A 13,077-nucleotide genomic window follows, 5' to 3' on the forward strand; every position below is an offset into this window, starting at 1 on the left:
ATGGCACTTTACAATTTCGGAAAACTCAACTGTTTGTTTGGAGTAGACAAGAAGAAAAGTAGCGTCCAAACAAACGATACTTGCTACAATCCCGATCGACGTAGCGTGCGTTCCACTGCATCCAGTGATGATGAAGCGAACTTACGTCCATCTGATATACAAGCCTTCTCTGCATCTTCCACTTTGCATGGGTTTAGTCACATGTTTGCATTGCACCATTCCCTATTGAGAAGAATGTTTTGGGGTTTGGCTTTCTTTGCTAGCATTTTGTTTTTTGTTCTTCAGGTGAGCGTATAGTACAGTTTCTCTCATTTATTTATTAACTAAAACAGTTTATTCAAATGACATAGATTTATGCAAACGCAGTTTCATCAACGGCGTAAAGAAAAGTTCCATTTGAATTGGATTAGTAAAAAACGCGTACTTGCTGTATTTTCCAGTTGAGACTGTTGTGTAAGCCTTGTTGTACTCTATAATCTTGTTAGATTGCTTTACTTTGCGCGCCCGAATTAGCCTTTAAACTTATAACTTATTACCGAGTCAACAATTGGGGGAGATGTGACACCTACGGACACCATCACCTATGAAACAACACATTGTTTCTAAATAGGTGTGAAAAAAAAACGTAATTTTTCTCATGTGATTGGGCATTGTAATGTAATAGTGTGGTTTACTTTTCAGTATTCTGTGTAATTAAATATTGAGATTAGTTAATTGTTTTTTTTTGCTCTCAAAGTAAATTTGAATGGTTGGCTGTAGTTATTATAGTCACATTACAAAGAAGTAGTAACAACTGGGACTTCGCATGAAACTTTAAGCCATGTGGTTAACCTTAAAGAAATAACTACAAAATAATACATGTTTTACTGTGGTAAGTTTTCATGAAATTTGAACACAAAATGGTGATTGAGTGACCAATGGGACACGGCAATAAATTACTTTTGGGACATGTCCCATGTGTCATCTAACATTGAAAGCATTTTTGTCAATTTTCTATCTATTTTTTTACTTAGGATGTAGAGAAGCCCACTGCTTTACTGTACCTTCGAAATAATGTCATATTCGTTCCATAGGTGGTACATCCCTCTTACTCTCTACTCCTCCAATAGTATGGCTATTTTGAGCTGTAAAAGTCTAGCATCAATGGAAAGAACAAAACTATAACTGCAAACTTAAAAAAGAACAATGATAAAAACTTTTCAAAGAAAATTAAGTAACGGTGATTAATCCAGGCAATGAAAACAAAAAGCATAAGATAAGCCAAAATAATCTCCTATTAAACTTTAAATGATACAAAAAGTGTAAAAAAAAATATAAAGAGAAGATGAGATTATTATCCTTTTATGGAAGAGCACAAAATCGAATGATGTAGAAACCATCTTTGTGGAGGCGATTTTCCGCCTGTATAGCGTAGATCAGTTGATGTTAATGGATAAAGACAAGCTATTGTACAGTAAACAGCATGAAAGTTTGATTAACGTTGATGGAAAAAACAGTATTGTAGAGACAATGCTATTTGATATTTACCTGGTTTGATTATTAGATGTTTCATTAGCGGCAACTTTGCTTGTATACCTGCTGCTGCAGACTATATCGTAGAACCAACTTGTGCAAAGTATCGACGTTTTTCAGTGCACAAATCGAACCGCGTACTATCTGGGTTATCCTCACGTAACAAAACTTGATGAAGTGACAGCAGGTGACCTCAAATTTCCAGCCGTAACGATTTGCAATGTGAACGAATTTAGATTCAGCCAAGTCACAAGGAAAGACATGTTTTACGTAGGTGGGTACAGCCAAGCTTTTTCAAATCGAAATGTCTACTTTGTTTATCAAATACTGTTGGATTAAGTAGCGCAGCCAGAGTGAGAAGTGAATTCTACACTATTTTCGATTCTGAGACAATCACAGCGGTTAAATGGATAATAAAAATACGCTATGTTATTATTATTAATCAAGAAAAAAAAACAAGTGATTAATTGCCAACGAAAAGACCTAATTAAATACTACAGTATATTAATTTTTAACTGCAGACAGTGCACACCGTTTTGACCTTCCGGTCTCTTCAGTGCAATAGGTAAACTGGTATGGCCATGGAGATACATATAGTACCTCCATGTGACATTTTCCCATTTGTGGTACCTAAACACCAAGAATGGTACTATATTTTTTTAGGAACTCTGTTGGGAATATTGGACGATCGTAACAATCTCATTCGTCCTCGTTTCTATTCAGACGTTGAGAGAATGGACGACGGGCCAACGAAGAGGCGATTAATGGAAGTAAAGAACAGAGTAGACGACTTGACGAATTTCAAATATCCACAAATTAGGTAAATAGCTTATGAATAAATTATTTATTTCATGTTTGAACAGCAGCAAATGTAAAATAAAAGCGCTTGTGAGCGCAACAGTGGTCAGTTTCACCAAAGCATAACTTTAAGAAAAAAGGAACTGTATGAAATTTTGGTTCAAAAAAGTAACCATTTTAATACAGTAAAGAGAATTAGTGGGCATGCTTCCAAAAATTTTCACAAATTTTGCCCATTTTTAGTTCTCATTTTATATTAGTTCTTGTTCAAGGTGCTCACTCCACTCTGTGACCATAATCAGTTCTGTAGCAGTTGGATTTAAAAAGTAAAAGTGTAGTTGAAAATAATCAAGTTGAGTTTTTCTCGAGGTTGGTGTAAAGTGAATCATCTTCACTCCGAATTACTTCTCTTTTCTAATTATTGTTCCTGGGTGCAAAAATCAAGCTACTCATCTGTGCTTGCCGCTTAACATCTACTTAAACAAGATGACGACAATGACATCTTTGTGGCTAACTAGGGAAGATTATCATTGAAAAGAAGAATGTAGACTGAATGCAATGAAGATCCGTTCCTTTGCAGCACCGGTATTTATCCTCCGACCTGTCTCTGCCGAAACAGAAGCGGTAGGCAGCAGCGTTGACATGGGGGTCAGATATTACATTTGGACCCTGGCCCGGGGTGAGTTTAGAACCCGGGCCCGAGTAAGTTTGAACCCAAGCACGTAAACATTTCAAGGATCCCGAAAACTTAAAAACGAAACAGCGTATTCTTTGAATATAGTGAATTTTTCATTAGAAACATCTTGATTTGGGGTCTGGAGATCCCATTGGTACCGGACGCAATTTATCTTCTCAACAGCCCTGGTCAGTAGCATCGGTGGAAGTCCAGGAGTACTTTTGGACCAGGGCCAGGGATGCTTTTAGTGTCCCATAAGTTTTCCAAAGAGCCCAGAAACTTGAAAAAGAAACCGCGTATTCTCTGGATGTTGTGCGTTTTTCTTAGAAATGTTTTGAATTAGGTTCGTGTCACGGTTTCTTTCTATCTCTTACCAGGAAAAAGACTTGGAAAGATTCAATGACGTAGTTTAATGGGTTATAACCGAAAAACAGTCAATTAAATGTCGAATAGTTCTATTAGTGAAATGATATATATGAAAACGCTTGAAGGACTCCAACGAATGGTTCACCACTTCCAGCAATTCATCAAAGTAACAGTAAACAGCAATAGATTCCAACGCTTGCGGCTTTTGATTGAGTTTAACGTGATCCACTCACAGCTTCTCATACGATTCTAATTTCAATCAGAAATTATATTAGCATCAACTTTGCTTTACTCGTATTCAATACTTCAACTCTCGATCAACAATAATCTTTAAGTCTATTAACAACTGCTACTACTACAACAATGATCTCTCATCACCAACTCATCATAATAATCAACTCATCATAATAATCATTACGCAAATTACACCACTATTTATAGAAGGTTTTTCGATATAGTAACTTCGAGAAGGTTACGTAATGTTACATCATAGGACTCATGGTTCTGTCAAGTTGCACTAAATTGTAAACAAGCCGAAGTTTCTAGATTGTCACGTAGGGAAAATGATTCCAGAAAATACATTGCATAATAATGATTTTGCAATCAGAGATCCATTGGTGAACATCCTTGTGACATCATGACAAACGATATTTGGTGATTGAGAAAACAACAGAATGTACGAGGTTCGCATCTTACAGAATGGTCCAGAACTACGTTACATAACAACGATTCGCGATCAAAGGTTACTTCAGGTCATAACCGATAATAACACATCGCACCAGAATTTTACAATCAAAACAACACGCTCGTTGAAGACACAAAGCAGTCCATCGCGAGGCCTTGCACATTGATTGTGACAGTTCGAGAATCTCATTGGTACCAGACCTAGGCAGAGATGTACGTATGCGCCGCAAATTCTACGCCGCATACTTGCGGCGTAGACTTTTTGTTTGCGCTAACGCTTGCGGCCACATTTTTTTGGATAGTTTGCGCTTGAGGCTGCGCCGTAAAGTTTTTGCGGTTTTTTAGCGCATAGCGTCAACGCATATTTTTTAATGTCTTAGTTGTTGTTTGCAATTTTTTTTGTCAAACTGCGAAATGTTGACGTCTTGCAATTGCCCATTGTTCTAGTGTTGTGTCACAATGTCATCTATTGTTCAGTCAGCTGGAGTTTGTTTGTATATCGCACTACTGCCTTTGACGCTAGAGTCCCACGTGGAGACTGAAGTCTTGCAGAAAAAAAGAAAGAATTAGTTAAAACAACTTAGGCCTACTGAGAAATTAGTAAATTACGGGTCAAAACAGGAATGTAATGTAAGCAAGCAAATAGGTAGGTTGGTAATGTCGCTCCATGTAAAATGTAAACAATGACTTGACTTCGTAGTGTGAAGTATTTTTAGTCAAGCAGTGTTGAAGGCGTTTGTAAGCAATTGTGAGCACTTTAATTTATATTAATTAAGTCTTGCATTTTGGGGCAAATCAGAAACTTCTCAGGCAATGAGCAGTGCAGCCTATGTATCTAAACAAACTCAAATATTTGGTCTCCGACCGTTATTGCTTGCATGATGTTGTAGCCTACTCTGTATGTTATATGTAGTAGGCTACATTACTTTGCCTTTGCCGGTTATTCTTGTTGTAAGCTATGTAGCGTAGTAATGTGTAGGCCTACATACAGTAGGCTATCAAGCTAAGGTAATTTTTACTTGACAATTTATACATTCTGTTGCGTAAGTTTTGTAACTTGATGAGCAGTTTAGCAAAACATGCATCCAGGGGCCAATTGTGAGAGGCTTTTAAGTAGCCTACTGCTAATGACACTAGTAGGCTAATGCTAAGTATCCCTGAATGCTAATAACAAAGAGTTGTGCAGTTCAGAATCTAAACTTGCTTGTGTCTGGCAGTTTTGTCTTCCATTAACCCACTTTTTAAAAATCTTATCAGAAAAAAGCATAGAGCTTACTGAGAGAATTATGGCATTAAAAGCAACATCAGTCTTATTCAAACGGAATCATTTTAAAAATAGTGTTTTTTTATAATGGGTTTTTAGGGAGCGACAGTTATAGTATATTACTAGGAGCGACAGTTAGTATAATACTAGAATTTTCTTGATAGGCACTCGCCACATATCAAAGTTGTTAAAAAAACTCTGAGGCTGAGAGCCACTGCAACCAGACGAAGGAAGCCAGCGACAACGAACCCCGTGGGCTACTCCATGCTCTTTATGAGGACACTGGCGAAAACAGCATAGACGAGGTTGTAAAAGCGTACTTGGAAGAGAGGCCACACAAAGGACTATTAACCGTGGGCGCTTTTCCAACGAAAGATTTCCAAAATACTTTTTTTCGCTACAACACGCCAATACCCTCTTCCAGTGCTGCGGTTGAAAGAATGTTTTCAATGGGCAAAGACATATTGGAACCAAAACGCAGCAAAATGTCAGATTAACACTTTCAGATGCTTGTGTTTCTTCGTAGAAATTCAAAATAAAACTTGTTTGTTTCGAGTGGTTAATACCGTGTGAATGTTTGGTACCTAGCAAACAAAATGAGTTTGCGCTTGTGTATGCGCTGACGCTGACGCCGCCAACTTTTTTTACAAGTTGCGTTGACGCATGCGGCGTATAGTTTTTCGAACGTTTGCGTTTGCGCTGACGGCGTCAATATTTTTTGTATGCGCGTACATCACTGGACCTAGGTTATCCTCTCAACGACCCTGGCTCTGGTGGTGGTCTCAAGTGTTCCCGTATAAGCGGGATATTTTTTCGATCAGTTGGTCACCAATGCGTAGTGGCATCCTTAGCTTCCTGTAAGAATGAGCCGGAAAACATACCACAAACAATCTCATCTTAACAACTGCACCATCTTTCATCCACTAATGGAAGAAGAAAATCTGATTGTCCTGGATCATGAGATTTTCTTTTGGCTACTCTGTAGCAGCCTTTTAATATAATCGGGCCAAAAATCGATATCCCAGGACGGTTCAAGGATAGACCTTTGGTTTTTGAGGTTCAAATAAAGAAATACTGCAACTATACTGTAAAGCTTTGAAATCTGTTGTTGCTAAATGCAACATAACCAGTACATTTTGCGTGGGGTGTCATGATAACTATATCTTTCATTCAAATGTGCACAGAAAAGCCTATGTAATGCAAAAAATCTATATTACAGTATAATATTAATATAGTTTCTAGGTTCTTGTCGATGATTTTTGTTCATTTTTTTTTGCCTTGTAGCCAATCAAAAAAGACAAATCAAGAGACCAATATTATCAGTTTTACTTAGTTAATGTTGGAGAATTGCACAATTTTCATTCATTTTTTATGCGCGTTTGTTTACGAGAAACAATCAATGATGGCTGCATAGTGCATACCCACCCCCTATAAGTCAATAAAACTGATGAAAAGGCTAGCTGTGCGGTTATCGGATTTCGCGACATGTTTTAATAAGATTCCAGAAGATCACTGTAGATGTGCCAGTGGCAATACCAAACCCAACCAAACTTAATATTAACCGAATAATATTTGATAAAACATCAGATTTCTATGCCATCTTATTGCATAGGCTATTAAATTGATATAAGCTTCCTGAGCTCCGTAGCCTAGTTATTCTTCTGTCAAATCTTGCAAATTTGTTTGATAGCCTACTCCAAATATGCTGTACACTAGACACATTTTTCTCCACCAGATTTGAATACTGAAAGGTTTTTATTTTCTGCACTGAGTGGTAAGCAGTGGAGACATATAAAAATATGTTTGCAGCTTTGTGTCACGTAAACAGGTAATTGCTCCTTGTTTGTGGCCCCAACTTTACCATTGCAGATTTACTATAGCCAACACCAGTTCGGAGTCGATATGTTGTCTTCCACTTTGTCCAAGAAGCGTTTGCTTCTGAGGGAATGGATTTGGCAGCGTAACTCTCACTTCATTTGAGAAAGGATCATTTTAAAGTTGTCTTATTCATTGCCTTAGGCTAAGCCTAATTCTGATGGCTTTACTGAAAGACACTTTGTTTTTAGATCCGATAGACGATTTGACATGTATGAGTTTTACAACCGAACCGGCCACGATCTCTCGAAATTCCTGTTGGGCTGTAAATACAGAGGAGAAAGATGCAACCATACTTGGTTCACACAGGTGCGTTGATGTGGGGTAGCTTACTAACAATAGTGAGGATCAGTATGTTTTTTTGTTTTTTTTATACATTCTGTAGTATTCAGCACTTTGTAAATCGATTGTGTCATTGGCTGTGTAGCAAAATATTGTAGGCTATGTTCACGTGTAGGCTAGATGTGATACCATTTGTAGGTTTGGTGGGCTAGTAATAGCCTTATTAACCTCGAGGGCCTACATTAACTTTGGCCAAGAATAAAATAAAAATGTCTATTAGGTTTCCAAATAATTTGTATATTTTCCCCGTAGTCTACACTACAGCAACACAGCTTTTTGTGTAGGTTACAACTGATAGATAACGTAAGTTAATTGCAATGATAGGTTGTAGCTTGTATGATTCACACTTCAAGCTAAACCTGTGAAATAACCCAGGTAGGCTATAATTTTACATAAGCCTATCCAGCCATTTTATCATGACATCAAGATTGTCGAAACTGCTACAACACTGGCACTTTTAATTATGATTTAGAGTTGTAGCACGACAGTTTTTGTTTTAATCTTGTTTGAATAGAATTCGTAGGCCTAGGCTTAGTCTACACCAGGAAAACTCTAACTTCGGCAGGTCGAAAAAACAAACTTCGTTTTAGCGCAAAATTCCTTGTCTTGAATTTGTTTCGCTCTAACTTCAAATTGAAACTAATTCGCAATTATTCAAACCTCACGAAAGTGAATTAAAAATTTAATAATCGAATTAAGGTCTTAAATAGGCTGCGGCGGTTTCTTCATTACAGAACATACTGAGCAGATCAGTAGCTTAGTTGCTGAGAAGCAAAATGCAGGGCCCGATTAACCATGAGGCACACGAGGCTCAGGCCTCAGGCCCCCTGGTTTTGGGGGCCCCCATTTTTTTTACATTAGTAGGGAAAGTACTATAATTTGGACCACCTAAATCAATTTAAAATAAAAAATCTTAATATTTTTAAAAAGATCCACAACATTGGGGTGCAACTAACTTTATTTGATTAGTTACAGGCTAGTTGGTTTGCAAAAACAATTCCAATCAAAAAAACATAATTCTATTTCTAGTCAAGGTATTATCTCTAATTTAGAAACTAACAACAATAATACATGGATCAGTGTTCTGGTGGAAACAAAGAAAAAAACATAACACAAACAAAGAAAACTACATTATTATTTTTTTATATAGTGGTCCATATTATCAACTCAGTTTCTAAAATGGACCACCCTGTTTCATAATATGGACCACCATACTGTAATATGGACCGTTGTCATGTGAAAGTAAATATATCAAACTTCAATGGCATGAAATAGAACACAAACACTCAATAAATAAAAATAGTCTGAAACGTTCATGATAGTCATCTCAAACAAGTTTCAAATCATTGATCATTGGCACAGTTGTCACAATAGTAAAAATGAGCATTTGATATATTAGCACAACTTTCATGGGCCAATTTCTTGCACTGACAACACTGAATCCAATCCTCATCAGTGGACTCGTCACACACAAGACAAGTGCATGCAGAAGCAGCATTACTTGGAATATATAACTCTCTTTTTTGAAGACTTAAAGGTTAAAGCCTTTTCTCACTTGTTTTGCTGGTTTAGCTTTTTCTGTGAACTTGATTTTATGTTTGTGTGGCGTACCTGTCAGCACAGTAGCCTTTATAGTTTTTGTACGTTTTCTTCCCTTCGTAACTTGTTTTGGAAGTGGGCTTATGTCCTCGACAGATACCCTGCATGAAATGCTAACTGAACAAGGTTGTAAGTTCTTAACACTCAATGACGGTGGTCCTGGTGCTTGTGAGATTGCTTCATACGGTGCATAAGCTAAAGTTCCAGCATTTAATTCTGTTGACATGATAGAATTTTTTGCCACTTTCTCAATGCTTACCACATCTTGTGACAAAGGTGAAATGTTTCGAGAAATTGCATCTTGAGTAGACATATCTTGATCATCAATTATCAGCAGTGATACATTGTTTGGAGAGGTGTCTACTTCATGAGGCTTGTCAGTAACTTCAGCTGAGTGAAAACCACTTTCATCAAATACAAGAGGATTAATGGGCTAAACTCCTGCTTTTTTAAATCCATTTTAAATCCAATTTCCATGCTTAGACATGTCGTCAGAACTTAATCAAATTGTTTATAATATCAAAGTGATTATGCAAATTACTGGTAGTAGCTTTTATCACTATAAGAATGCAAGTTACAAATATATTTTATGATGCACTCTAAAAAGTTTGAAAAAAAAATGCATAAATCTCATGGAACTTCATTTCTATGCCTGTCTTCATTACTGAGAAACAAATTTCTACCAATTGACCATAACCTGGACCACTGGTCCATATTACGTACCAAACAGTTAGGTGGTCCATATTACAGTTAGCATAATCTTATGTTGCTTGCTGGTGTCATTTAGAATTAAACAGTGGACATTTCTTCAAGATTTTGGCAGATAGTCATTAGTAATGCCTCTCCTGCAGATTACTTTTGTAACTGTAGCAATATTTGAAAAATTCTCATAGTTTAGACCAGCAAAATAACATCGCAGACCCCCAAAACCTCTAGTAACAACAAAGAACCAGCTCAATCCTTTGAATCTGAATTCTGAAATAGTAAAAACTAGGTCAGTAAGAAAGGTTAATTCAAGCTGTTCACAAACCATGAAATTATTTACTTCAGTCGTTGAAAGAAAAAACAGCAGTGTTCCAAATTATCAGCCGGTCCACTTTATAGCACTTTCCCCTACCGTAGGCGTAGGTAATGAAAGTTGTTGTGCCAGTGTGTGCACACTTGTTATTTTTGAGTAACAATTTCAAACTGTGTAATGATTTTGCAGTAACAGTTGAGCACTCCTGCTCTGCATCGAAAGCGATTGCCAATAGGGGCCCCTAAACTTAGCTGTGCCTCGGGCCCCCGTGAGCCTTAATCAGGCCCTGGCAAAATGTTTCACTACACAATAATTACATACAGTGTAAAGCTAAGCGAACCATTTTATCTACAAAAGAAAAGATGTTATATCTTTCAACATTGAGAAAGGCAATTTTTATAAATCTTAAACACTCCAGAGATAGGCCTAATTTTATGCGTGTTGATCTTAGTCCAAAGGACAGTACCAGTGCAGTTGGGCAACGACGTTTAAAATTCGGGCTTCTGCAAAATGTTCCAATCACGCGCTGATGGCGGATTGGCTTGATTTTGTGTTCTTATTACTTTTGGAGACGACTTTCAGCTGATCGACACAATGCAAGTTTTCAGTTATCCAAAGTTTTTGGACAGACGAGGTTAGTTGTTTGGTATAAGCCACTGAGTCAAAGCAGTTAACGTGAAGAGCAAGGCACTGGATTAGCAAAGCAAGCAATGGAAACTTTAAAAGACTAAATAAATTCAATGGCAACAAGCGCAAGCGATTTTCAAGTAAGTTCCATTTTATGCTATTAAAAAATCTCCACTAAAAATGTTAAATCTAATCGAATATGTACTTTTAAGCTTTCTGTAACACTTTTTCTATTTTAGTTGTGTTTGTATGCATTGCACAATCAGGTTTAATCGTCTTTTTATTTTCAATCGATTTTTCTTTTTTTGAAGTGATACATGCATGATTCAATGCATTTCACTTCAAGACTTTAGAGCTTTCAGATTTTATTTCATTTTAATAGCTCAGAAAATCATGCGCGATTGTCGCACATAGCTCACAGCATCGTTTTTTATCTGTCGCAAAAAAAACAATTTTTTTACAATAGCATAGAGTCATAGACAGATCACACATAACTACTTAATTTGATTGAGTAACAATATTAAAAAACACTTTAATAAACGAACACAACAACATAATAAAGTGGAATGTTTTTCGGCAAAACTTTCTGCCCTCGTCAGGAAATAACATAATACATCTAAACAAAAAACAAATAATTGTGAATAATAATGATGATTTCACAGTACCAAGAGCAGGAGCAGAAAGAAAACATTTTTTTAATAACTCAAAAGAATCAGCACCCGGGTAGTGGGATTTTAGCGGCTTGTAACATTCCCAAGGGGCCCGGGTACGAAGAAACCATCTCGTGTTCTTTGCATATAGTGCGTTTTCTTTTTTAGAAGCGTCTTCATTTATGGCCCGAGGATCTCGTTGGTTCTGGGCAAAAAATTTTTATTCAACGGCCCTGCTTGTACTACTCTAGATAGCACAAACTTTAAAACTGCAGTAAACCAGCAAAACAAGGAAATATTAAATAACCACTTTATTTTTTCTGAAAGTCCGGAATGAGATTTCATTGAAAAATAGCAGTACGTAAAGTCACCATCATTCTATTTGCTAAAGATGTGATTTTATTTATCAAATTTGTAATTTTTGAGATAAGCTTTTGAAAACTTTGAAAATCCAACACAGAGACGCAGGTGATGGTGTCATGTGTCAGTGTCAGACGCAGGTGTCAGAGTTATTGTACGACTAACAAACAACTAACAAATAGCTTTGTTATTCTTTTAATATAAGCCTATCCATCTAACCATGTGATAGAAATAAGCAACTTACAAGCACGTTTTTACCATGATGGCAAATAGTGAATTTTTAAATTGTAATTTTAAAACAAGACCCTTTTTGTCAATCTAACTTTGAGTTGATATTCGTATTGACAAGCCTAATGAAAGTATTCAAGTTTTGGAAACCAAGTAGCCTTCAGTTTGTTTCGTTGTTAATGAATGAACAAGTTCAGCATGATACGTTTCTAAATCACGACTAATTTGCTAAACCATCAAACAGTCAAGGATAGTCTATCCTTACTGTTTTGCATTCGCGGTGATCTGCAAACACACAAGATTGGTTTGAGTTAAGCTAAGATCAGAAACAGCCCATCGGCTGTCATGCTATATCAGTTTTAAATGTTCCATGAAAGCTTTTAACTAAGATCAATAAACTTATGAATAAATGACATTTTTAACTGCTTGAAAAAGCCACCTTGTTATTCTAACTTCATTCCAACCGTTCTATAACGATTTGTGGCGTGGATTGCTTTTCTCAATTTTCGTCAATTATGCTTGCGCTAAATGAAATATGAATACTGTTAATTATTCTGACTTGTAATTTCAATCGCGTTAGTCTTATTAAAATTTCATGTAGCATTTCATCAACCAAAGATGTACCTTAATTTAAATGGCAACAAAAAACCCTACATCTTAGGTCTGAAATACAAATGCAAGCTCTAACCGGAAAAGCGATTTTGGAGATCAAAATTAGCCCAAAAGCTACATTTTCTGTTAAACTCAAATTGATAAAAGCAAGTTGGCATACAGAAAGACTTATTGACCTAACACATGAAGGACACCATTTGTAGTAGTTACTTTTTGTGGTAATTTTTATGAGTACAAGTGACTAGTAAGTTGAAGCATTCATCTTTGTCTCATTGTACTGCTTTAATTATCTCCGAAAAAAATATTCAATCATATGATTGACTAAGAAATGTTTCAAAGAAATAGCTTGCTGGTTAGTTTGTAAAGAGACAAAAAAATCCAGCTTAAAATCGTCATTGAAAAGAAGTAGGAGATAATTGTGAATCCACCCTTAAACTTGAACTTTTTAAGAAAAAAATTGTTGCTT

At 36.4% G+C, this 13,077-nt stretch overlaps 1 protein-coding gene across 1 annotated transcript in view; it reads left to right on the forward strand.

Annotated features, from left to right (window-relative positions):
• LOC145766730 (acid-sensing ion channel 1C-like) overlaps positions 1-13,077 on the forward strand; it is a 38,018-nt gene continuing 24,941 nt past the window's right edge. Inside the window, 4 exon segments of the mRNA XM_082578437.1 lie at positions 1-285; positions 1,633-1,786; positions 2,176-2,332; positions 7,367-7,484. Of these exon segments, the coding sequence (XP_082434563.1) occupies positions 1-285; positions 1,633-1,786; positions 2,176-2,332; positions 7,367-7,484 (714 nt within the window).

The sequence above is a fragment of the Aplidium turbinatum genome, chromosome 3 (assembly GCF_918807975.1).
Source record: "Aplidium turbinatum chromosome 3, kaAplTurb1.1, whole genome shotgun sequence".
Classification (NCBI taxonomy): domain Eukaryota; kingdom Metazoa; phylum Chordata; class Ascidiacea; order Aplousobranchia; family Polyclinidae; genus Aplidium; species Aplidium turbinatum.